Genomic DNA, 27,921 nt, shown 5'->3' with positions numbered 1-27,921 from the left:
TGCCGGTACTCTCCAATTAAAGTATTAGGTCTCTCTTGAGACGTAGGTACTCTCTCTCTCAAAATAGTAAAGTGCTGGTACTCATTACCGGCCCGTTTAAAGCACTGGTTCAGGTAACATTTAGGGTTAGGCTGAGAGGGCGGTAGGGCCTTTTTGTCAAAGGGTAGGCTGTGAACCCGCCCTTTCAGGGGCAGGATGAGGTTGTGGTTGGTCTTGTTGCGTGTCATGGAGGGGAATGGAAATGGACGAAGGACTGGAACTGCAGGGCAGGGAAGGCAGTGAAAGAGTTACAAAGCGCGTGTGGTAATTCTTATCATCAAATGTTGCCTAAGCTGCAGCTGGCTATGACAGACTAGGCTAAAGTTGATGCTTCTGCGTTTTCATTCCCCGGAGAGGGTGTGCGGTGGCTCATTATAGAATAGGACACAGAGCACTTTTGTAACTGATGCTTTTGTCTGCCTCCCGACCTACGGCGCCATCACACAGAATCCGAAACTCAGTTACGCCGCTACAGTGTTGTAACACTGTAACTTACACACCCTGTTACTGTTACTCAGAGGAAACTATCCCAATCTGGTCCTTGGGCAGCTCACTATCACAAATGCTCTTGTCTGTCAGCATCTGTCTGAAAGGGAAACCAGAAGGATGCCAACTCCAATCGATTGACCTTACCTTGTACACCTGAACGTTATCACCAGGAAGAGAGAAAGGTTTTCACATGACACCCAGGCTGGGCATTTTGTTGCTACTCTCCTCCTGTCTGTGGTAAGGAGGTACCTTGACGCTAGTTTGCAGGGCACCTACTCCGAAGGGCCAGGTTAAGCCCCACCCCCCACTCCGCTGCCAGATAGCACATTTGAAAAAAGGCATACGTTCTAGAAGTCATTGAGGGGCATATTACCAACAAGTAGCGATAATTATCGCTAAATAGGCTTAGCGATGATTTTTTTATCGCTGCCTATCGCTTGATATGTTAGCGGAGAAAACATGCTATTAGCAACGTTTTTCTCCATTGTGCTAAAATATCCAGCGATAGCGGCAAAATGCGTGAATATCGCTGAGAATGCAGCGATATTCACACATTAGCGATGAAATGCTCTTAGCCATGTTATCCACCTCCCATTGGATAACATGGCTAAGAACTGGTCTGGGCAGGTGTTAGTATTTGGAGATATTCGCGCTTAGCGCAAATATTTCCATCGCTACGCCTGCCTTGCTAATAGGCGATAGCGACGTTAGCGACTGCTTGCAGTCGCTAACTGATTGGGTACGCCCACTTTGCATGTCATTAGCAATAAACTTGGCTGACATGCAAAGCGGGCTCCAAACCGCTCGCTATCGCCTAAAAACTGTCGCTAACATCAGTTAGCGACAGCTTGCTAATAGGGCGATAGAATTGATAACTGCCTATCGCCCTGCTTGATAATATGCCCCTTGAATTCCCGGTGCACGATTTTTTGCGCCTGACCTCATCTCCTGCTCTTAGCTTCAGAGTGTACATCCGCCTCTCTTATAAAGTGCAGACGTACAGATGGTCTCTTTTAGAGCAGAGTGCAGAAACCTGGGCTTCTTTCGCTCTCTCCCATGGCAAAGACAAACTTGACTTCAACATCAGATGACACCGAAGAGCACAGTATGTGACCTCTGGGCCATAGTGGGCTTTGACAAGTGATACAAAGCTCGTTGGCCAATAGTTGAGCCAGTAGGTTTGACAGTTGGTGTCATCAAATTTCTGTGCAAATACAATTTCTTTGTTCACAAGTCTAACAGCAGAGTAGAGTAAATTATGGATAGTTGTTTCTTCAGCTATCGGCAGTAGTGATTCATCTCCTGATTGTTTTCTCAGAGTAGTAACATGCTTCTGCTTACAGGACCTTCACTTGAATCCTGAAAAACTTGGTATAGGGAAGAGATAGTTTATTGGTGAAACTGTAGTAGAGAACATTATAGCCCTGATAGTAGGCTGCTAATACAGGCGCTTCTTAGTGGCCTTAATCAGCTCCCGCTAAGTTCCTTAGTGACACTTTGAAAAGAGATCCAAGTTGATGGCATGAGTTTTAGTTCAGCTGTATAGATGTAGAAATGTTAATTTAAAAGTGGCGTTTTCAAAGGAGGTTTAATACTAAGATCAAATCATTAGTAGGCTATTAGTAACACATCTATAACCTTTCCATATGTCACAGGAGGATTGTCGGAAAATTTCTCCTGGATGAATATCTTGTGGCCAAAATAACACTGAGCGGAATATTTGAATTAATCTCAGATGCTGGTAATTACTCCAGGACACATTCAAGTCTATCATTTTTTGCTCACTGTGCCACTCCCGGTAAGGAGCGGCCATATACAAATCAGTCTTGGACCTGTTACAGTAGTAAGAGTCAAGCTTGAATGGCCAGGCTATACACCTCCTGAATCAGGACACAAGCAACCTTGATTTCAGCCTTCACGTTGCTCATCAGCGAGGTGCAGCTGGAGTCCTATGGCTCACTGAGCTATAGTATCCACTTGTGGGCATACCCAGCACATTCAGAGAGAGAAAAAAGTAACAGGTTTAATGCCTGAATTAATTTCATTTACTGGTAATTACTCTGGCCAACATTCCAGTCCTTTGTTTTTTTCCCCTCACTCCGCCACTCCATATGATGGGATAGCCATATACAAATTAGTCTTAAACATGGTCCCATAGGAACGGTCCTGCCAGAACTGTCATTCTGGTTACTTTCTGAACCCGAACACAAGCGACTCTAGATCGGATTCAGCTTGTTGGGACTCATCAGAGTAGTGCAGCTGGACTCTGGTGGCACAGTCTGGTAAGGGACCCACACCCGGGCATATCTGTTGCATCTGGGGCATCACACTGAAAGAAACCAAAAAGTGATATGTTGAAAGTTTTGAATTAATCTCAACCAATGTTAGTTACTCTGGGCTACATTCCGAACCATTGTTTTGTTGCTCACTGTGCCACACCATAAGTATATCATTCATCTTGAGCAGAAAGGCTTTCAGCCAGATGAGTGAAAATTCCATCAGTGTTGTGCCCTAGAGAAGGTTCCTGGGGAGGTGGTAGCTGTATTGGTTTTTTGTGGAGTAGGACCTCAAGCGTAGATGTAAGCATTGTGTGGAAAAAACTAACAAGACCAAGAGGGTGGATTAAATAAACTCGGCTATCCTAAATTGCACTCAAACATGAAAACAAAAGTATGGCGAATACACGGCAAATATCAGAATGGAAGGTCAAAGGACTGCTCTGTCCTTTGGTGATTTTATTTTATTTATATTTTGCAAATTGAAAGAGAGAAACGTCTACCGTCCAGGTTTGCGAAAAATCTCACTTGATCTTTGTGTGTATTCAGATAAACTGTTTATACTCAGTGAGACTACTCTCGGATTACAAAGACAACACAGCTTTAGGGGCTTACAGTGAATGTAGCATGTTGTGTATCAACATTAGCAAAACAAAAGTCCTTGCATATGGTAGAATTAAAAAAGAAATGGGTGTGGACACATGGTGGCAAACCCTATGATGCACTCAACTTGATGTGAAGGGCATGCGTAGTGTGGGATGATAGTTTTAAACCCTCTACTGTGATCAAACACACATTAGAAGAGTTAGGGGTGGTTATGAGAGGCAAATGAATTAGAATGGGACCCATAGTAAGAGTTAACAGTCTAAGGGTGTTTCACTCAGAGACTTCCAGGACACAGACTCAGAATGAAATTCCAAGAACAATGTGAGGGGATCGGTATTAAAAGACTTTTTCCTGCATTTTAATCGCCCTAAACATTGAATACCTCTTAATTCCTCCTCTCACCCTCCAAACCCCACACCAAATTACCAAGAGCCCCCTAGTGCCACTAATTTAGGCATTGAATAATGTGTCAAGTTCCGAACAGCTCGTGTATTTAATGTTTTCTTAGGTGGTCTCTTCCTTGTACCTCAGAGGAAATTCTTCCAACCATAATGTAAAGGCAATCAGGTCTTGCGTGGATTACTGGGTCTTACTTGTGTAGGTTTATTTTTCATGATTAATACCTACTTCAATGAAGCAAGTGATATGGTTGGAACTTGATGTAGCACCTCTGAATATAACTGCACTTTTTGGTGAAGTGAAATAGATTACAAACTATTTTTTGTTTTAAAAAGATATCCAATGATGATTGAAGATAGAAATCGAAAATTCGTTTTTTAGAGTTAGACTCCGAATTTTAAGGTGGTAAAGCAATAATTGGTGTTGGAAGGGGGTCCAATGACAGTGTACGTGCAAGATGATTTTTTCCTGATATTCCTGATACACCGGTTCAAATGCTACTGTTTTCCCAATACCTGAAGGAAAGTTACAGCTTTACACTACATGTCCTAAATATAGAGTGAATAGAACATTTGTAATGGTCTCTGGGTATGTTTGTTGCACTTGCAAGGTTTGTATCAAAAGTAAGCCAATTGTGAATTAACCATTATTACACAATGAACTTTGAATCATTGCACTTTAAGGTTGTCACTTTTTTCAAACCTTACTTAAAAAATACATTTTTGTAATATCATGAATTATTATTTTTATTTAGTTTCAACTATGATTTCTTTTTTCTAAATAAGTATATATATTATAGATTGTCAACTCCTGCTCCCTTACTGTCATGATGCAGGCATCACACCCAGATGTATTGGTAGCATCTGGAGCACGGGTGACTGAATATTCAGGGGACTGAGTGCCTCATGTACCTCTACTTTTCCCCGTTCAGTGCCTCCGTTTGCTATTTTGGTTAGAGCTACGTTTAAAGATTTAATATAAAATATTTCGCCGTGGCTCCCCAGAATACAGAAGGGCAATGTAACGCATGTCAGACTTGGATACTTTTTCTAACTTTATCTTTTGTATAAAAAAAGACAGCTTGAGTAGAGAACCAAAAGAAAGCGGGAAACGTTTCACGAGTAGCTAGTCTGACACATAAAATTAATCAGGAATTCACTCACACCCTAATAACTCTCTGGGAGTTTCATTCTGTGGTCCATAATTCTCTCAGAATATTTAGAAGTGGAATAAAATGCAGTTTTTCTTCTTTGGGCCCTCCAACCATATCCTTTTCCTACCAGGGCCCACTCTATTGCAATAAACTTCCATCAGACCTTTGTCGAGCACACAACCTGGATATCTTTAAGAGGAAACAAAATACCTGGCTCTTTAACAGTTAATCCAGATGCCCTGGTCTGTCTCCCATTGTCTAGTGCCCAGACACACTGCTGAGTAGATGCGCCGCTCTTCAAAACAGTGTAACATAACATAACCACCGCTGCGGGGTTAAAGTGCCAATTGGTTATTAAGAGGAATGTGTTGTCATCAGTAATTGAGGCATCAAGATGTTAATGTTTATTGTCTTCGGCTCATTAATTGCCTGTGTTGCATCCTGTATTTCAAGGGGTTGTTGCCTTTTGCTAGGTCATCCGAGTCACTGTGTGAATGACGGGTCCTGTTATATTAATCTTCTAAATATAACTGTAGATCAGAGCATTGCTGTACTATTCCATGGCCACCATGCGTCATGGTTGAAAACGTTTCCATACCAACGATTTTCAAGCTCATCGAGGGTCATTGGGCGCTTTAGCTGGAAAAGAAATGAAGTCAAATAACAGAGTTGCTAAACTCAAAAGAGACTACTGGTAGTTATTATAGTTTAAGACCTCCATAAATGCACTGATTAAAGCAGCTGCGTGTCTTATGATGGTGCTGTAACATTCAGGGTAGAGTTAGTTTTGAGTTTTAATTGACAGTTTTAATCAACAGTAAGGTGTTGGGTGGTGGATGTATGCATGTCATCGTGTATGGAGGTTTGAAGGACCATTAATGAAGCATTGACAGTCAGAGGTTGGCTATGGCTCCAAGCAAGAATGTCTGTGCTGATCAGAGAGGGAGCTACTGCAGTGACTCCTAGTGGTTTTAAACAGTGACCCTGTGGCTCAAATGCCTTGCAATCTCCAAAAATAGAGAGTTTCCCAGGGACCAGAAAGGACTGGGTATCAAATACTTGTCAAAAAAGAAGAAACCTTTCTGTGTACTCGTCTTTTAATTAGTGACCATATGGCCTACACATTTAAATCAATACCTATTACTTTGTGACTTGTAATATTAGGTAGACATTGGATAAATATTAGAACTCCACACTAGAATATCATTTAAATGTATATGATTTGTATGTATTTTGTATTTATTGTTCAAAGTATTGAGGTATATGATTTTTTAAACTTTGAGTGACTCTGAGATAGATACCGTAAAGTGGAATTGTTAGACAGCATATAAGTTTGTACCAGAGCACCCAATTACAGTATCAATTGAATGCACATTTTACAATGATTTTATCAAATATAAATGTTTTCCTATAAACAATAAATTTGGCTGAGAGTAAAAAAACGATATTCTAGTGTGGAGTTCTAATATTTATCCAATGTCTACCTAATATTACAAGTCACAAAGTAATAGGTATTGATTCAAATGCCTTGCATTCTTCACCTCATCCACAGGGAGGTGCCATTGTGTTTGCTTCTGCTGTTGTACATATACAGGGAAAGGGGATATGCCACCTAAGTTTATGATTGGGTGTTTGCAGTCTGCATGTGATTGGTAGTGTTTGGTGTGTTGGTAAGTGTGGAATCGTTGGTAGTTTGATCTAACTAACCATGAATGATGACATGAGTTCAAGCGTGTCAAACCCAAATACCCTTCAGTGTTATTTATGCAGACATACGCAATAAGTATTAAATGCTTAAAAGTGTTAAAAATGTAAAAGCGGCATTCTCTAAAGGCAAAATGCATATTGCGTAACAAAAATAATAAAACATTTACCCTTTTCAAAAAATAAATAAGAAATACAAAATGAAAGCAGATATTGGCTCACCAATCTTGGCATTGAATTGACGTCTTTTTAAGCGGGTGTGCACATGTGCACAATCAAAATGCCTTCACTCACAGTGAAGAGAGCTAATGACTCAAGTGAGCTCAACCATGTCCTCATATTGCATTCTTTGGTGGGTGGAAACAAACTTTGAATGACAGTATAACAGACTAATGGATGAAGAGGGCTGACTAAAAGTTCCTCTATGCATGTATAAAAGTATGTATTTCTATTATGAATTGTTTGGAAGACATGAGGCTGTTGTGGCAGCTAAAGCTACCTCTAAGCCAGACCTAAAGATTGGAGGCAAAGGGTAAGGTAGAGAAGAGGCAGTTACACTACTAAAGGAAATGCAATGATTTGAAATACACACATTAGAGCTAACTGTTTCTTTTTACCTGCAGGCCATGGTGGCGTGTTACCCCGGCAATAGAATGGGCTATGTCCGTCATGTAGACAACCCCAATGGCGACGGTCGTTGCATTACATGCATATACTACCTGAACCAAAACTGGGACGTTAAGGTATGTACCAGCATTGTACCAACAAGGTAATGGTCACGTGGAGAACCTGACAGAACTGAGTAGCGGGTACTGGCACCCTTACAGACGACCAGGGATCCTATGCCGTGTTTCCAATAGACTATTGCTGATCAGGGATCACCTGCCTTAATGCTTCTTTGACATGTGATGGTCCAACCACTATATAAACTTTGTGACCTCAGAGTGGCAAATCTCGTGAGCCGGGGATGCAGGAATTTCTATGCTCTGTCACATGTAAGCACATTTTCCTTTGATAATTATATTTTGGAAATATTAATGCCCGCTCCTCTGCCCTGAGAGGGTTGCAGTGGACAGCCCCTCTTCATAGAATTGAACATTGTCACTCTTACAAGTTATTCTGCTTTTCCTTATTGAACTTTGTGTACCTGATTTGGGCTGTTAAACCAAAATAACTGATTGGGTGTTGCTTGTGTAACACCCTCTGTCCCTTCTATAAAAGTGGCTGAGGCAGGGACCGGTGGCCCTTCCTGTTATTTGCATCAATCAGTCAAGTACTAGCCAGCTTACATTTCAAGATCATGAATGTGGTTGTCCAACCTGACCCCATATGCCTTGTTAACATGTTAGGCATCTAGATTCTGTCAGAGCTAGTCTGCATGTGCGTAGAAGACATACTTTGGAGATGGGTCACGGCAGCCTTAGCTTACCCGTGGCTCCACTCTTTAGACCGTGACCAGCCACCGAGAGAGACTAGAGGGTGCTTCCACTTATGAAAGCAACTAGAACCTGTTCCTTTCCAAAGAGTGCTAAGGTATACATGAGCAGGAAGTGTGCAGAAGAGTTTTGGTATTTTGTCTTTTATGTTGCACAGTCATGCCCATCTCCGCAGGGATGCCGCTGTGATCCGATGGACACTACGGCCATTTAAGGGATTGGTGAAAACCACTTACGGCTTCGCTCCGGACTCTACTGACGTACATTTGTGGTCAAACCCAACGTGTACTTTTGCATAACATTAATTCTTCCCTTCAAGTATTCATCCCACAAGTGATCAGACTGTGAGGGAAGAATAGAACGGGCGCCTACACTGCTACTTGCCCTTTAAGACCCCAACTTCTGTTTGATATATTTCTCACAGGTGGATGGAGGACTCTTGCAGATCTTTCCAGAAGGGCGATCTATGGTGGCTAACATTGAGCCACTGTTCGATAGGCTGCTAATATTTTGGTCCGACCGGCGCAATCCCCATGAAGTGAAGCCTGCCTACTCTACCAGGTAAAGATTATTTATCCATCCATTGGCTTCTGTGAAAAGTAATGTTATCAAAGTAAGGTATCATGGCATTTTAGGATCAGTTGCGTAGCTGCTCAGAAGTATTGTGCAAGTTTTCTCTTCCCTCTACAAAGTCTTTTTTTTTAATGAGGATGGCAATATGTAGCATGGCGTTAAATGCAAATGAACTGTGATAAACCTGATCTGAAAGTTCTGGAACAGCCCTGTACTCATCTTGGTATTTCATAGACTAGGAGACCAGGATAATCCCAGATCCCTGGAGGTCAAATTTGGAAACAGTGATGTCAAAGCATGTACTACTACATGTGCCTTGCACCCAGTAATGAGTCAGAGGTCCTCTTTGCATTTTTTCTTTTAATTTAGAGCAAACTCAACCCAAAGGTATGCCGCGCTTTATATGAGCACCAGTTACATTACAAAAGGATATATTCATTTTTGGCATGCACAGGGATATGATTTGCCAAGAATCACAGGATGGTGAGTCGATGCCGAGACTCAAACCTGGACCCCCAGCTCCAAAGTTGGCAGCCCTGCCGTAAAGCCACATTCTGCAGACTGATATTTACTGTCTTATGCTGTAATGTCCATTACAGTACATAATATCATGGCGGTCTGAGCCTTGATCCCTCAAGTACCTTGCATGCTGGAGGTAGAGAAGGCCACTTCATCTGATAACCGCATGCAAGGTACACATTGTGTTAGGCACCATGTGTTATCTCATGGAACATTATTGATGAATGGAAAACTAGTATAATAATTCCCCTTCCCATCCAACTTGCCTTTTTTTTCTCCAGAGTTTTATATAGCGCAAACTTGACCCGAAGGTATCAAACGTAACAGAGCACTTTACATGAGCACCAGTTGCATTACATAAGGACACATTCATTTTTGTTAGGCACGGGGAGATTACGTGATTTGCCCAGAATCACAGGATGTTGAGTGTCTTTGCCGAGACTTGAACCCGGTTCCACAGATTTGAGATCGACCGCCCTAGCCCTTAGGCCACATCCTCTCCCCAAGCCTGACTGACTTGCTGTTGTATGTTTCTTTATGTTTGGCGTGCATGGTACTTGCACCATTCATAGCTATCCTATATATATTCTTTACTTACTTTAGAAGACTTAGGAACAGGTTACATTTGTCATTGGCTTTGTTTGCTCCGAAATCTTCAGTCATTGGCTTTAGACATTGTCAATCACAAAATGCATCAGCTTACTGTAGTATTATAGAATCAAAGTGTTTCTACTGGCTGTTTAGGTGTATCCTGCCTCCATTAGAATGCAAGAGGAACTTTTTTACAAGTGTAATCAGTTTGCACCCGACCCACTAACACTGGGAAGGGAGCTTTGGAAAATGCATTTGTAGAGTGAATGCAACAGAAAAGAAAGCAATCATTCTTTTCCATAGCATCCATTTTCCAGAGGTTTATATTTGTACTTGCCCCCTACCCCCCATGCACAAACATGCTGTGGCAAAGCTAATAGGTTTGTTATTTGTACAGCGCGCACACAAGAACGTCTGATCCACATGCCAAGCAAACATCAAACCTATAGACTTTGTGAATACATTTTTTTTTATAGTAACCATTTTGGAACCTCAAAGCATTGTAGCACCCTTCTCATAATCGCTACCTTGTTTCTTCATGGCGCCGTGAGCTGAAGTCATTCTTTATTAACTATATTTCCTTACGCTTTCAGGTATGCCATCACAGTGTGGTATTTTGATGCAAAGGAAAGAGCAGAAGCCAAAGACAAATATCGGTTAGGTAAGGAAAACCCCTTTCTTTCTTTCTTTCTTTCTTTCTTTCTCACATTTTCTGTTTTTGTATCCACTCTTCCCTTCCTGTATTACTTTTTTCTTACTAGTTTTTTCTGTACTCTTTTCTTTTTTTCTCCTTTCATACTCCCCCTCTTTTCTTCTGTCTTCCTACCCGTGCCCTTTTTCACTCCTTTTCTTTCGCTTATTTGTTTCTTCTATCTTTCCTTATTTTACACCCTCTAAAAGATTCATTTTTTTATCTTTTAAGACATCATGTATTGTTTTCTTCCTTCATTTTTGGTCTCCACTTTTTTCATTCTTTGTGTTGAGAGCTGTGCTGTTCTTGTCCTTTTATCTCTTTGGTAGCTACAGCCTTTTTGATTTTATCACTCTTCTTTCTGGTGACAATCTCGACAGGCACAGATGTCTCTCATTTCTTCAACAGGTGTTCTTCCCTCCCCATGCCCTTGCCCCTGAGCCTCCCAAGCCAAAAGAGTGCAGCTCAGGGTCACAGGCATTGCAATGCAAAATACCCACAGCCTCTCTCCTGTTTTGATTTTAAAAGCACGCAATGTCTGCCATGTTGTGCACTGAACCGTATCCGCGGGCTTGTTCAATGAGGGCTGGGTGGAGGCTTGTGTGTGAAACTATAATGCAGCATGAGTATGTCCTAATCTAGATAAACAAAGAGGGATGTACCGTCATTGGGAAGTCAGAAGAGATTCCTAATGTGGTAGTGAGCTGCCAAAAGGAAAAAATGTATCCTTTTGTTAAAAACCCCTCACTCACGAACCTAGTGGTGACATGCTTCATCATCGGGGTCCACCCTGGTGGCCTAGCGTCACCAGGGTGTGCTACAACACCTGGATTACAGTGGAGCAGGTTGTGCGTGTGAGTGCAGAAAAGTGTGTTAAAAATTGTCCTGGTTTAACTTAGTGGGAGAATAAATTTTATTTACAAGTAACTGGCCAATATTAAAAAATGTGAGGCGAGATACTATGAGGGTATATTAAGGCCAAAAGTATCTCTTATGTGTAAACTGGTCTACATGTTTCAACCGTGAGAGGGATATACCAGGTTTTCATCAGGACCGCTATAACAGGTAGCTTGACGGTATGTGCCCCCTAAAAGGCACACCCAATCCTAGTTCACTGTGACCAAGTTAGCAAAAATCGCTAAATGGTGTGGGGACTCTAACCACGTTGGGTGAGCCAGTAAAAAAACTCTGATTCCAGTGTCTAGTTCATTGGAGGGCGGGAGGGGGTATCTCCACGGTTAGTAACGTATTAGTTATCTCCTGGTAGGACTGCCGAATACCTATGTGTGCCCTCCGCCGCCCTGCCTAATCTCACAGCTGCAAAGAAGACCGAAACCGCACAAAAAGAAGTGGCAAACCACACAATGAAGAAAAGAAGCAGACCACACAAAGACAGATAAAGCTACCAGAGCTGGGAGAAGTGGCATCTGTTGGTGCTGTTGAGCCTCCAACCTTCACAGTGCTTGAGGGTTGTGATGGCTGATTTACTCGTGGCTGGTTACAAACTTGATTTCAGCACACAAACTCTAAAATGTGTTCTAGGAGCACCGCAGCGAAACAGTTGCATTTTGAGGCCTGTCAGATGGCCAATTGAGTTGAGGGTTTGAATACCTGCTGCAGAGATCTGTGTGTAACTTGTATGTCACATGTTAGAATGCCAGTTAGGAATGCTCAGCATTTTACCCCCCCTAGGTCACTGCAATGAGTACAGTTGTGCTGAGTAATAGTAACACAGAGGCGAACTGCATGAGTTTGCACCCAGTCAATTTTGCAGAGACATTTGCAGATTGCATGGGATTGATGGCTCCTTGGCCGGTGATAATCTGCTGTCAAATTTCCAGATTATATGGGTTTGCAACAGGGCTAGTGTAGTTTAGAACTGACGTTTACGGATTACATGGCATTGCACTAGTGCCTGCACCATTTCACACTAAAAATTTCCTAGCCTATGACACTTGTAAGTTGGTGGAAGTGTTTTTTTTTCTATAGTAATTTGTCCAAATCGGTGATCTGGCTGCAGGGCAGTGCCCTGTTATTTACTGCGCTAGGAAACAACAAATTTCTCCTGGAAGTAGTTTAACATGAGGACTAAGTTATTGTTCATATTCATACCCATTGACTTACAATGAGATCGGGATATAAGGGTAATGGGAAAAAAAACAACAGTGCTTAACAGCCCACCCTCCCAAAACACAGTGAGTAAGGACACACACACAACAGTTGACAGAGGAAGAAACCGATGTTTAATGTAATAATAATAATGTAATGTGTATACTTGTAAAGCGCACTATCACCTGACAGGCATCTTGGCGCTGTATACCGCTGTGGAACCCTTCCTGGCTTTCCCTGTGAGATGCCCCTTACTGGGTACCTCCAAGGTGAGGCCAGGCATCCTAGCCGTTGTGGAGATTAAGCAAGCTATTGCCCAGAGTTGCAGAGTGGGACCCATGATTACAGTAGGCACCTAGGCGAGAATTATCAAGTCTGTGGACATTGAGCCCAAGACCCTGCCACATCAGGAATTGAACCCTGGTCCGGGCCAGACCTCTGCCTCAGGTTCTGCCACTCTAATCGGTGAGCCACACTTCTCCACGAGGGACAACATAAAATGCATATATAATAAAGAGATGGAGACCTGCAGTGCTGCTACCTTAAATACCTGCTGCCTTCCCCTGCGCCACATTGACCTGTCTTTCTGGCGCTCATTCCTTAAACATTGGTTTTCTTGGCATTGCTGACCGTCTGGCCTCATCTCAGTCTTTGAAAACATGTTGTTGTTGTGTCGGATTCAGTTCGAAGTGGTCCAAGTGGTAGCTTCGCCGGAGTGCGGAACTCAGCCAAAAAAGTGTTTCGCTGTCGCTGACAGAATAGCGGGGCTAAAGGGGCGGGGAGTCGGTGGTGGCGTTGTCTATAAAAATGCCATGTCCCCGAGACGCAGAATTCTGTGGAAATTGGGCATTGTTTTGCAGACGGCAAAAATACTCTCAAGGGCTTCCTGTTACGTGTGTATGTATTTCAACCGTCGGGCAGGCTCCTGGGTTTGCTTGAAAACCAGGAGAATTGGGTCATTAGTCACATCAGCTTGGCAGGATGGAGAGGCTAAATTTATATCGATGGCATGGGAAAAAATAGAAAGGCATTCACGTCTGAGGAGAAAGAACAGGGCTACTCACGCAATGCCTGACCACTAGTTCCTGCCACTTGCGGTCTCTGTGGCTGTTGACACCACCTGCCCTCTACTTTGATGTTCGGGACAATACTTTTTATATATAGGCCAGTAAAATTAAAGTCAGCCAAATCTGCAAAAATGAAAAATGTAATAGTGGTTGCATTTGTAATCACCCTTAGGGATGTTATACTATTTGGCGAGACAGTGCCAAACAGGCCAATGTGAAGGCAAAAGGCCGCTTTATTAGGACAGGCTACAGCGGAACTTTATAAAATAGTACATTAACATTTAACAACCCCATATGACCCTTCCCACCCTTAAACATCCCTCCCAACCTGTACAAAAACTGCCAATAAAAGACGCCAGCATTCAACACACTCCCCATTCCATTCCATTCACCGTTCTTTCACATCTAACCCCAGTGTCTCTCTCCTGCCCTCATTTTGCAATGGTTCCTCTGGCAAGGACCCAACTCTTCCAGTCTAGTGTATGTGCCTTCCGCTTGTCTGCTGCTTGTCCAAGCGACAGCTAAAGTTCACCCTCAACTTGAAAAGCCAATAAAGCCACCCTAATGCAATAGAGAAAAGAAGGCAAGGCTTTAAACCCTAGGGAAGGGGGTGGGGAACAAAAATAACCTACCCTATGCCAGCTACAGGACAACTGAGCAACCTACACTGCCTTATCCCCGGGGAAAACACGGACTATGAATCATCCAATCCCCATCCCTCCAAGGGCCTTGTTGTACCACCCGTCCGAAAACCACTGGCGGTGGACCTCCTTCAGGTAGCCACCTCAAAGATCTTGTTATAAGCCTATGGCAAAGTCCGCATCGTAGGCAGTGAGCTGGGGTCACTTAGTAAGCACAAGAACCTGTTGTATGCACACACAACTTTCCTGTCCCTCCAGTACTATCTAATACATGTCACGGCACACAGATTTTGCTCACAATTGTCAGGGCTGCTGCTACAAAGCTGATCTCTCCTACTTATTTGAAGTGGAAATCCATTGAAGGGTAGCCCCAATCGATCAGCACCAAAATGGGACATATCCTCATTAGAACCCACATGCTGCTCAGTTAACAATCTCACTCAAAAATCTTTGAACCACACTTGCTGGTAGAACAGAATGTTAAATACATCTAGGAGTGTGTCTTCATGGCAGTCTGTTCATGATGGCCCAAACTAACCATGTAATTAGCAACATCTTACACCGTGTTTTGCAACTCACACCTTTGTCTCTGAGAGCTATGACCATTGGCACCTTAGTCGGTTCCAGATTAGACGACGCTAGCTCTCTATATTTGGGGGCCGTGGACAAACAGCAGCGTAAAATACGGATTAAACAACATTCAGGAGTACATCTGGCCCCTGGTTTGTGAAGGACCCACATTTGCAGGGCTGTTCGAGAACAGTATGTGGTGCCGCTATCTGAGACTAATCTACAAGAGCCATTTTGGTTGCAGAAAAAGGTCGTTTTAGTCAGAAAAGAAGGATATATACACTCAGTGAGCATTGGAGCTATACGCATATGAAGTGTGCAGTTTGACTAGTTTAGAAACCCCGCTTTGGAACAGACTCCTCCAAGCTGTATTTTGCAACCACAATCAATACTTTAAGATCTAATTTTAAGACTTATCTTCCTAACCAACCGAGCCAGTGGCATGGTTCAGGAACAGCACAAGGAGAGGGCCTCGGTCATATAATGTCATTTATAAATATCCTTATTTATATTTCACTCATCACTAAAGGGGAACATGCAGCTTTTGTATTGTGCCACTTTAGTCCTCTCTCATACCCATCCCCAGCAATTATGTTTCTCTTGGCCCATTTTTATGGGTACATTTATATTTAGTGTATTAAAGGCTGCATCCCCTTTGGTATCGCTTTGTATAACATTTTGATCATATTTTATTATCTCCAAACTCCTTTTTTGCTGGCAAGAATTCTTTGCATCTTCGTTCTTTTTCTTCGAACCTTACTGTGATTGTAGAGACCACATTCTTGGCCCCCTAGGATTCATTTTATTCATAGCATGTTCATAGTCTTCCTAAATATGTGGTGCTCAAACTTAAAAATTATTCTAAACTCAAACGTCGGTGCTTCCTTTTGCCCAGATAGTATTTATTACTATTATTGTTTGTATTATTATATATTATTATGTATTCAATATTCAGGAACTTTGGTTTATTTCCACAACAGTCTTTGGATTTTCTTTATACTTCAAGGTTTCATATACATTTGAAATGTTGCCCCATTTCACTATTTCTTATATCCACATTATTATGTGAATAATGAATCAGGTCTAAACCACCACGCATTCCAAGGTAATTTCACACTCCTTCTTTAGGATAGCTGTCATATGTTAAAAAGATCACATTTCACCTCAATATCGACTGTCACCTGTGTTTCGTAAACCCAGTGACTTTCAGTATTCACTTAATAATCTATTCTCCCTCATTCTAATCAAAGTTCCCCTCCATGCTTGGTCGATAGCCCTCTGGAACAAGCAGCGAGTAAAAACTTGGCCGAATTACTGATTTAAAGTTTCTTTGGTAAAGCATTTGTTTGACTTTCAGTTCACACTAGCACCATCCAAACTCATTATCATTCACTTGTTTCTTCTACTTTAGTCCACAGGCCTTCATTTATTCAACATACCTTGCTGATTGGAACATATTATGCTTCCCATTAACTCTGCCAGTAGTTAAACATGTCCTGCTCTTCCCTGAAATCTAATATTAAACATAACTCCCTTTAATGTCGAAACTCTTATTGTGATATATACGTTCCACAGATCTGTGTTCTGTAATCATGTAGGGATAGACGTTCCTAAACATGATTCAACGCCAATTTCAATTAGGTGTCATGACAGTTGTGTAGCAGTTAACTTTTTAAATGAACTTTGTAGTCCTCAGTTCTCTTATCCGAAGTCTTCCATATGTTGAAAAACGTTGTGGTTTCCTCTGCAAGAGGGTATCTTAATATTTCCTGAAATAAGAAGTGAAATGTACTCTGTTTTATTTTGTACCTGGACAATCCTGTACATTGATTTGGTACCTTAATTCGTTGTTCTAATTGATTGCTTGCCAATACAAGCACCCCACCCTTCTGAGAGGGAAAGGGAAGGCTAGGTATACAAATGTAGTTTTCACTGACTGGTCCATGTCCTTATGAATCCGAGCTTTGTCTCAGAAATTCTATTCATGCTCCTGTGTATGACTGCGAAATCTCCTCTGTAATTGTATAACATGTTTTCCATCCTTTCGAGAATTTGTGACACTGTACTATCATTTGTTCATGTGAATCTGGTTTGTAGGTGCAAAATATGTGTGTATCTCTAACTAGAGACACTGATCCCAAAATATTCCCGAATCAATTAAGTATTTCTGTGAATCCTCAAATTAAGCTTGTCTGATCTGCATATGACCCGATTTGCTCTTGGGTGTCAGCCACTTCCTGCATTCAAAAGGATTCTATATAGGTGTTATTAGGTGCACACTCTGTGTCAATCACAGAGGGATGCTTCGTTTTGCCAGAATTGACCTGCACTGCTTGTCTTGACAGACATTTTTGTGTTCCTTTTCTCTTTGGGACTTCAGCTATTTATAGGGGATGCCTTTTAGAAAAAAAAGGTCCTGTGTGAAGTATTTGGGGGATAGGATTCCAGTATAACCAGATAGCAGATATTCACCCCTACCTCCCCGCCCCTCTCGAAAACCTGCATGAAATCTACAGGTACCAGTGCCAGATCAGGCTGATTATGTAGGAATGCCCATCTTCCAACTTGGCCTCCAACTTGTCTGCATGCAGGAGATATACCAGAGCTTTTCTAAAGGTAGACATCTCTTTAAGTAGCCTTCATAAATAAATGAAGTGTCATATAATAACATTTGGTTACCTAAACAATCTTTTACGTTTACCATGCTTACGTAGTGGACAGATGGTCAAGAGAGATCCAGGGATGAAGGAAGTAGTAGATGTTTTAGTTCAGATGCATTCACTTTGGTCTTCTACATGCAATGCCTCAATATCCAAGAGGGTGTATATTTAGAATAGGAAATACACACTCTTGGAAGGTGGGGGTGGTATTGTGTGTGTGTGTGTTTGTGTGTGTGTGTGTGTGTTTGTGTGTGTGTGCATGCACACACATACTTAGTTGTATTCTGTGGTGTCCAAAGGAGGTGATGACTTTCTGGGGATGTATTGCTTGACTTATCAACGCAGAACCAAGCAGCATATACATTGTTGCGTTAGCCTTTACATCCCCAGGCATGGCATAGTTCTAAGTAAAATGTCATTTTTAATATTGTACGTTCAGAATAATCTTTGCATTGGAAGACTCATGAATCTTTTTTCTTTTTTCTTTCCCAGCAGCCAGCGGACAGAAAGGTATTCATGTTTCAGTTTCTCAAGCAAACAGCACCTAAAAGAGACACAGGAATTGTGAGAATTGCAAATTGGAGTCACTTGAGACTTATAAGAGAAACAAACTAATTACCTCTGCTGCTAATGGTCTGGTGTGTCTTTATTTGTTGAGGTCATTGTCTTGGTGGTCTCCCCTTTTCAGTTTGGGACCGCCAAAGGTCTGTTTCAAAACTGGACTCCCAGGATTAGAGTTTGTGGACATGCTGGACTGCAAGGCCCTGAGAAACAAGTGACGAGTGCAAGGTTAGGCCCATGTCTGCAGTTCAGAACATGATGTTTAGGATTTTCGTCCGAAGACTGCTTACAGCTATGTGGGCTTGGAAATGTATTGCAGAAGACATCTGTGAACTGATATTAGCTGACCATCAGCTGTGTATCACATTCTAATGACTACTATGGCACCCAGACATTAAGCATTGACTGGGGTGAAGTATCGCGTGCCCAAGAATTTCATTGGGAGGCTTGACCGCTGCTTGATCAACCTGCAAAGACTTTGTTTTGTTCGAAAAACATTTATTTAATGGTGGAAATGTAAGGTAAATAAGTTGTAACCAGGTATTTTTCATCTTTTGATTGCGTATGTCTTTTGATGAAATGCAAAGCCCAGGTAAAGAAGATTGGGATAGAATTTCCAGTGATATCATAAAGAATATTCCTAGCAGTCTATGCCCTGCGTACATACAGCTTTCTTGTTCAGATCTGGAGACACAACACCTTGTAGGGTTTGCTTAAACTAGAAGCTAATGGTCATTAAGGGACAATATGATCACTCAACTGGTCATTCAAGCAGGAAAGCTGCTCTTCGAGGGCATTTTCCCCGGATTGCCGGAAGGGTGGGGCCCGGTTTTGGACCAGGAAGGGCCATTTTTGGTACAGGTAGAAGTGCTGCAATATTGGCCCCCTGTACCAAAAGCAACTGCAGTGCTTTCCAAGACCCCCTCCCCTGCCCCGCGGCCGGTCCCACTCATTGGCCAGGGTCAGTTTGCGTTCCCAGTCCGGCTCTTGTTTACCTCATTTCGTTTAGTCAGTGTAGTTTATTCAGAAACACAGCTCTTACACAATTCCCTCAGTCCCCACATCACTGAACTCAAGAGCTCAGTCACTCCTGTGGAGTCTCATTCATCCTCCACCACTTGCCTAGCATAGTCAAATCAATAGAAACTGTCATTCCACTTAAAACTGGCCCAGTTATTTCAATGCAGTCTTACTTGTTCCCAATATGGCTTCTTCATACACGTCAGTAGACTCTTGCCTGCTACCTGCAATGCTGTTTGTATGCAGTGCAATGGGTATGAATTTCTGACCAAGCCTCATTCTTGTATTTCTCAGACCACAATTTGCTACAAAGATATCAGTTTCTGTAGTGTTGCAATTTTTCAAATATTGACGTTTTAGCATAAATTGGGAAACCGGGGGGTAGCCAAACTATGCTCTATGCTGAGATACTGGTCCAATAATAAAGAACCAATACCACATTAAATGTTGTAAATCCCACTCTGCAAGCACTGTATCGTCACTAATATTTGAAAATTTGTAAAGGGTGCGTCCATTATTATAAATATAAGGGGCATGATACACTCTCCCTGAGGACAATTGCTAGTTTTTCCTTACACTTCATAACTGGTCTTGGCTTAAAGAGTCTTTCAGTTGTCTTTGAGTGTCTGGCCAACTTTGATGTGACGTGCTTGGTCAAAAACTTGCTCCAAGTAGCGTGACTGGCAACATTGACCTAAGGAGCGTATTCTAAGATGATTGGAAAAGAGGCTGAAAACGCCAAAATTCCAAAGACACTAGAGCCTTTAAAAAAGGTCACAACCAGGGCAAAATTGCTACCCACCAAAATATATTAGAAAAAACATGACACATGATTTTAGTAGTGCATTCATGTCTATGTGAAATGATAATGAAGCAGATATGTTCCTCACTGTTTGAAAAGGTTAACGTTAAGTTCTTAGTTTTTGAATAAATGGCTATTATCCTTTTTATAATTGACTTCCCTGAAAGCTTTCTCTGCTGAGATCGCCTAAGCACCATAACCCGATTGGAAGTTTGCATGGCATGATGTCTGGGCGATTTGGCCAGAATGGTACACATCTCTGTTATCTCTTTAACTCTTCAAACTAGTGGCTGAATGGAGTTTTTCGAGAGAACAATCAACTTTATCATACCAACGACTCCCATCTGAAACAGAAATCCACTGACCAGTATACTGAATAGCTCAGGGCCAGATTTTATTTTTTTTAAAAACAAAAAACTAATTTTTCCTTCTTTTCCCCTCCGTAAAGGGTCCTATTTGTCTTCCCCCATTCTTGATGACTTAAGTGTGTTTCTCTCTAGAAGGAGTGTCTTTCTACAAAATGTGTTGAAGCAAAATAAAGGGCTTTGCACCTGCTCTCCTTCTGAAAGCCTCTAGCCACTCACTTTGTGCCCAGAAGAAGACCTAAAGAAAGTCAAGAAGTGGTTGAAACCTTCCTTCCTCTTCAAATAGTCTTTTGGACGTAATTGCAGCTGAAACAAAACTATGATCTTATTAGACTCTGCTGTCAATTCTGTAGAGGTTGTCATCTGGCAGCAGGTATCCGTCTCTCTCCCCTTGCTCAAGTGCAATTAAGTGGTAACATGAAAGAGAATAAAATAAAACACATCTCTATAAATTTGTGTCAATTAACCGTTTTAGTTGGCCTGTTTAAAAACCACTTCCTGTGTTTGGTGGCGTAATGTTGAATTGCAGAAGTGTCCCGCTAATCGCCTAGTAAGCATTGATTTTTATGTTTAATGGATCAAATCACAGAATAGTTTAAAAAAAATGTATTTGCATATTTTGAAAACCGCAGTCCTCCATGATTTTTATTTCTTTACACTTTATGGAGAAAAGGGATCTCCTTTTGGAGGAAACTGCTCCTTAATATTTGGCATCAACTGAAGGCATTATATTTTGTGCCATGTGAAACAGAGGCATACTTTATTAGAAGTTTCATCCACTGCATCAAAACTTTACCCGTCTTTCTGAGCTGTGTGTTAAAGACTATAATAATTCACGAAACTGATTACCCGGGATAGATTATTTTTCTGGCTATATTTTAAATGGTTGTTCAGATTTATATTTTATTTGATTCCTTCTCTGGGATGCGACAGAGAGACTTCTTTGCCAGTTTTTTTCTGTACAGAGATGATTTTATTTTAAATTTTCCGTGACCAGCCGCCTGAAATAAACTGTTACCTCAGCCATCTGTGTGGTGGATGTGATTTCTTCCTGAGCTTTCTATCCAAAAAGCCAATATTCCTCTTCTCTCACTCTTGCATATGGAACTAAAAAACGCACATGTGCCTGCTTTTTACTAAGAACTGTTGTGTCTAATATTTGTAATAGGAATGGCTGTGTGAACAACGGCATCTTGGGGAGTGTTTAATATGGACAAGTATGCACATCATCACCCTGAACAATGCTTGATTTACGTCACTCTTGAATTTGCAAGGTAGCTTGAAAAGCCATCAAATAGCAAAACTCGTCAGGTTTTCAGAATGTACAACAAATATGAAAATAATCTACACTGATATTGATATTGTTCTTAGCGACTACAAGGTGTCTATGGATGGAGCGCTGAATTCACTGCTTAATTTGAGCCAGTGGTTTCCGGTGCTCAGCACCGGCACTTAATCATCAGCACCGGAGCTTTTCATGAGCACCAGTTAAGGACACATTCATTTTTGGTAGGCACAGGGAGATTAAGTGATTTGATATGAATAACAGCATGTTGAGTCGACTCCCAAACTCGAACCTGGCTCCCCAGCTTTGAAGTCTGCAGCTCTGGCCATTATACCACATCTCCTCCCCACTTTCATGGTTAGTAGTTGGTTCTGTTTTAGGCGGCACCAACAGAAGAAATGGGCTGGTGCAATCTGGCTCCTGTTGAGAGCCTCAGCACTTATTTTTTTACAAATTAACCACTGCCCCGACTATTAGATCTGGGTTGAGTCCATCATCGTTCTTTAGCTCACTTTGACGCCCCAGTTTAGAACCAGCCATATGCAAATCAGTCTTGACCCTGTGCCTCATGGGAACAATCCAGCCCGAACTGCCAAGCCAGGTCTTCCCTGGACCGGAAACAAGCATCCTGGGACCGGTTTCGGGGTAACACCCCTCACCAGCCAGGCTAGCTTGAATCTAGTGGCAAAGTGAGCAAGGGACCCACGTCTGGGCATACCCTGCCAATTTAGGGCGAAGAAAGCAAACACAAGGCGATGATGGATGGAGGGCTGAAACCTTTCAGATACTCACTCCTAGTCATTATTAGATCTGGGTTGAGTCCATCATCATTCTTTAGCTCACTTCGCCACCCCAGATATTGTTCTTATACATATTTAATGGGGATATGCTGAAAACATTTATTGGAAGTTACAACAGTTTCCAAGAGCCCAGCCCTGGTAAACAAATGTGTGACTTTTGTCTCTACTGTTTTATTGTAGGCAATATTTGGAGCTTAAGCAGTAGATTGCAACGCATGAGACGTAATCAGAGCCCATTTCTATTAATTTATGAATTGTTCTATGATGTTGTAAGTATTGAGATGCTTGGAAAAAGAATACTTACCTTTGTGATCGGACCTTTTAAAGAAGGTCATTATCATCAGAGTTCTCAGACATGTACATCACCAGTAATAACTGAATTAGCCCCATTCATTACTCGTACCGGCAGTGTAAGCAGATTGTGAAATCGATTTTCCTATTAAAACACGAAAAAAGTGCCAACAGCATAACATACCTAACTACTGTTTTTGCAGCATGAGAACACTTCTAGATTCACATACTTTGTGCAATCCTGCCATCTAGTGGTAGGGTCCAGAAGTGTCTTTTTTCTCCCCTCAAAAAGTTTGTTAGCTGGTGGGTGGAAGTCGGCTTAGGCAGAGCCTCTATATTGTATTGTATTGTAATTGCATTTATATAGCGCGTACTACCCCTGACGAGGCGTCAAAGCGCTTTTTCGGCGAGCCGCACGCTACTCTGGGACCCATAGAGCATTAGTGTTGAATTAGTATAGTGAAACATGCAAGTACATTTTAAGTGGTGGACAAGTTAGTCAGTTATTTGGATTTGGAATGATAGTAGAAGGATAGAGGAGGACAAAGGTTGAAGTGGAGAAAGGTGGAGAAGTGTGGCTCAATGGTTAGAGCGGCAGACCCTGATGCAGAAGTCTGGCCCGGGACCTGGGTTCAATTCCTGCCTCGGCAGGTCTTGGGCTCAATTTCCTCGGACCTGTTAATTCTCGCCTCGGTGCCTATTCTAATCATGGGTCCCACACTGCAACTCTGGGCAATAGCTTGCTTAATCTCCACAACGGCCCCAACAACGCTAGGATGCATGGCTTCACCTTGGGGTGCCCAGGAGTGGGCACTTCACAGTGAAAGGCCAGGAAGGGTTCCTCAGCGGTATTCATACAAGCGCCGAGATGCCTCCGGGTAGTCGTGCGCTATACAAGTACCTCTACATTTACATTTACATTTACATTTACAAAGGTATGTATTTATATAGCGCTTGTTGACACAGGCTATTCATAAAGCCTATAAAGAATTAGTGGTGAATTAATATGGTGAACTATAAAGTAATTTCAGTGGTGGATATTAGTCAGTTACTTGGAGTGAGAAGAATAGCAGAGGGATAAAAGAGGAAGAAAGATTTGCATTCATATAGCACTTGTTACCCCTGATAAGTGTTGAAGCGCTTTTCTGGCGAGTAGCACGCCACTCCGGAACCCATAAAGGATTAGTGTTGAAAATGAGTATAGTATAAATATGAAGTAATTTAAGTAGTGGATATGTTATTCAGTTATTTGGGTAGTATATTAGTATAGTTGAATGTGGAATTTGAGAAGTGAACATGTTAGTCTGTTAATTTTTATTGAAAAGGATAGTGGAGGGATAAAAGAGTGAAGGATTTTTTTAATGTTTTTTAAGGTTTTAGCAGTAGGAGGAGGCTTTTGCATCAGTATAAAGGAGTTTTGGAGGGGAGGAGTCAGAGGGAAGAGTTTAGAAAGGTTTGTTTTAGGGGATCGGTATAGTAAAAAGAGGTGTCAGATGATGCAAGGAGGGGTAGAGTAGGAGAGAGTCTAGAAAGGGTTATTTTGGTGATCATAGTAGTGGTATGGGGTTTGGGATAAATGAGTGAGTGGATGTAGAGGATGTATTGATAGATGTATAGGATGAGAGATAGGGTAGTGCATTGGAAGGAGTAGTAGAAAGAAGTTTGAGATGAGTCAGAAGGTTGGGCTAGAAGATATATTGAGCGAAGTATAGGCTGAGAAATAGGGTAGTGCATTGGAAATGCTAAATTAGAAGAAAGTGATAAATATATAGATCCATAAGTACATTGAAAGTATATAGATACATAAAGGAGGTAAGTATATGTAGATTAAAGATATTGATAGAGGCACAGGATGAGAAATAGGGTAGTGCATTGGATATGCTTTTTCAGGAGAAAAGTAACAGACACACAGATCCAAGTACATGGAAGGTTCATAGATGCACAATGGAAGTATGTACATGTAGACCAAAGACATCAACTAGTGAGATTAATTGATACATAGCATAAAAACATGATTAAAAAACAATAATACGTGAGACTTATTATTTTTGTTTTTTAATCATGTTTTTATGATATGTATCAATTAATCTCATTAGTTGATGTTTTTTATCAGAATATTAATGTATTTGCGTATTTAATTAAAAGATTACTGTATTTTAATTTTCCATTTTTTGAACTCTTCTTGTACTGTATATGTTAATTGTTGCCTGGGAGTTCTATTTTCCATTGTATACTGCAGTCCGCCTGTGCCAGAGCACAAAACTGAGCTTGATTGAGACCCGTTTCGAGGCCCTCTTTAAACAAGCTTTGGCATAGCCAATAGGTCTCACCTTTGGGACCTTATAAATGTTTAGCCATGTAACAGTTGATGTTGTTGCACCAAGGATATTGTGCTGCATAACTAAATACTTATAAGGTCCCAAAAGTGAGACCTATTGCCTATGCCAATGCTTGTTTATTTTAAACAACTAACAACCATTGACAAAGCCAATAGTCCGGGCTTGTTGTTGGTGTAATGATACTTGTTGTATTATATATCTGGATGCAATGACAGAAACAACATACTACCATATGCTAAGCACATATTTTTAGCCTAGGTGTTTTAAGCCACGCCCTTAATTACATCGAACACCCCCTTTGAAGAGACACCCCCGTTTTTTTTACCCCACTTAAGGCCCTGGAAACAACACAATGTCACAGTCACCTCACATTCTGGCACTGTGCATCATGGATGTCTTATGACTTCTAAGTTTTCAGATCGCCTATGTGCAGGGGCATAGTGAACCTTCCACACCCCACCCCTTGCTTTAGGAACTACAGCGAAGTGACGTTCTTGATGGGCCTCTTCTGACTGCAGCTCTGCAAGACAAAGGCTCAGCTCATAATGTAGAAAGGTAGGTGAGTAAATAAGTGAAGGAATGTGTGAATGACTGGATGGATTACTGAAAGGATGAATGAATGGGTGAATGGATAGATAATGAAAGAAAGGATGGATGATTGAGTCGAAGGAAGGATGAGAGAAAAGGTAAATAGATGGATGCATGGGTGGAAGGGTAGATGGATGGGTAAAAGGGTGGATGGGCGAGTGAAAGGATGGATGGATGAGTGAAAGGGTAGATGATGGGCGAGTGAATTGGTGGATGGATGAGTGAAAGGATGGATGGATGAGTGAAAGGGTAGATGATGGGCAAGTGAATTAGTGGATAGATGAGTGAAAGGATGGGTGAATTTATGAGTGAAAAGGTGAATGGATGGATGAGTGAAAGGATTGATGAGAGAGTGAAAGGGGTAGATGGATAAAAAGATGGATAGATGAGTGAATAAGTGAAAGGGTGGATGGGTGACTGGATGGATGGATGGATGAGTGAAAGGATGGATGAGTAATAGGGTCAATGAATGGATGAGTAAACGGGTGGGTGGGTGGTAGGATGGGTGGATAAGTAAAAGGGGGATAGAGAGAGAAAGGGAGGATGAATGACTGAAAGGGTGAATGGGTGGAAGAATAAGTGAATGGGTGGCTAGATGATTAAGTGAAAGGATGGCTGGATGGGTAAAAGGGTAAATGGCTGGATGGATGAGTGAATAGATGGTTGGGTGGAAGAGTGGATGGATGATTGTATGGATATGTGGGGTGAAAGGGTGGATGAATGAATAATGGATGGAGGGATGGATGAGTGAAATAATGGATGGAAGGATACATGGTGGATAGGTTTGCAAAGGGTTGAATATGTTTGGATATAGATCGGCACACAGATGGAAGGACAGAATGAATGGTGAAAGACTGAATGATAGATAAAAGAATGATTACACCTTGTAGCACCCATTATCTTAAGTAACATTTAGTATACATTAACGTTCATGTTTATTTGAGCCATTGTCTCTATATGATGTCTATGTGTGATGTAACACACTCAGACACCCTGCCCTACATACATGGGATCAGTAGCACCATAAAAGAAATTAAATACACATGAGGGACGGTCTTTGTGAAGATGAGGTGCACCATTGGAGGGTAGTAGCAAGGTCGGACTGACCGGAAAGGGGATCTGGTGTTTCCCTGGGAGGCTGGAAAGGGGGGGGGGATTTGTGACTGGGGCGGGCACTGCAAAGTTCATAGTATATCCAGTAGTTTTCAATCAACAATAAAGTGGCCCCACTTGTATTCAGGTATGGTTCACCATTGTAGTATGACTAATACCTGCTGGAGCTAGATGCAAATTTTGAATCGTCTAAGGTAGACGTGTCTGTAAAACTTACCTTTTGTCCTGAAGTTTGTCCTGAATTTTGACCTCCTGTCCTGAATTTTTGTCCTAAATCTTTACACACACCATCCTGAATTTGCACCCTTGCCAGTTGGTCACCCTATCCTTAATGCCATTTTAGAGTATGAGCACACTCTTCATGTTTTGCCCATACTGCCACCCAAGGTTCACCCTAATGATGAGCACCTAGTCTGTATGTTCTGTCTGCCCTAGATGATTATGTCTTGTGCTTTTATTTTAAACCAAAGACCCTGGTTCACAGAGACAAGATCCTTTGAGCACATTGGTAAAGTACAGACATGGCGGCCTTGCTCGTAATGGAGAAAATGAAGAGAGGTGCCCTATCAATTGAGGGTACGAGTTTCTTTAACTGTGAGGTTGAGGCGCAAGAAGCTCGGGGAACACCAAGACATTGAAAACAGACGAGGTGTACGAGGTTGAAAAGACACACCATAGAGACCTAAAGCCCACAGTGTCACATGCCTGTGAAACACCTACTTTGTTGAAAGAGCAGACAGTCAGACACACACCCAAGACAACCTAGAACCACTAAAAGCTATACCTTCAACGCTGAAGAGACATGAAGTCAAAGGAGCGTAAGGAACTTCCTATCCTACCGGGAAAGAAAAACTCACTGGTAAGGATATGCCAAAAGGTGTTACCTCAACTCCTGAGGATGATCAAGTGTACAGAGTGAATAAGGGATGGACACCCTCGAAGGAAAGGGTTTATGGGAAACGTAAGACATGATGTCGGTGATGTTAAGGGAAAGAGGAGGTCCTTGGAGGTTGAGATGTAGAACTTGATGAAAAAAAAGGCAGCCTTTGAGGGAGCCATGACATCTTTAAAGGACACTAGATTGATAGGCATTAGGAGACCCACACAGGACATTGTACTGACACAACAGGAAGAAACACTCAAAGAAATACAGGACACAGAACTGGGGGAAGAGTAGGAATGTATTTCTGAAGTCGACCTTGAAGACTTAGGAGTAGATGAACCACAGGAGGAG

General features: G+C 41.8%; 1 protein-coding gene across 4 annotated transcripts in view; it reads left to right on the top strand.

The window, feature by feature from the left end:
• EGLN2 (egl-9 family hypoxia inducible factor 2) overlaps positions 1-20,306 on the top strand; it is a 163,647-nt gene extending 143,341 nt beyond the window's left edge. For 3 of the 4 annotated variants that reach the window (XM_078660393.1, XM_078660392.1, XM_078660394.1), the window contains exons 3-6: positions 7,290-7,409; positions 8,527-8,663; positions 10,379-10,446; positions 18,016-20,306. In XM_078660393.1, the coding sequence (XP_078516519.1) occupies positions 7,290-7,409; positions 8,527-8,663; positions 10,379-10,446; positions 18,016-18,071 (381 nt within the window). In that variant the 3' untranslated portion in view covers positions 18,072-20,306. The remainder of the gene's footprint in view (positions 1-7,289; positions 7,410-8,526; positions 8,664-10,378; positions 10,447-18,015) is intronic. The other variant, XM_078660395.1, reaches the window with a different exon arrangement.
• The last annotated feature ends 7,615 nt before the right edge of the window (positions 20,307-27,921 follow it).

Source organism: Lissotriton helveticus, chromosome 9 (assembly GCF_964261635.1).
Source record: "Lissotriton helveticus chromosome 9, aLisHel1.1, whole genome shotgun sequence".
Lineage (NCBI taxonomy): Eukaryota > Metazoa > Chordata > Amphibia > Caudata > Salamandridae > Lissotriton > Lissotriton helveticus.
This window is presented reverse-complemented; position numbering and strand designations above follow the sequence as displayed.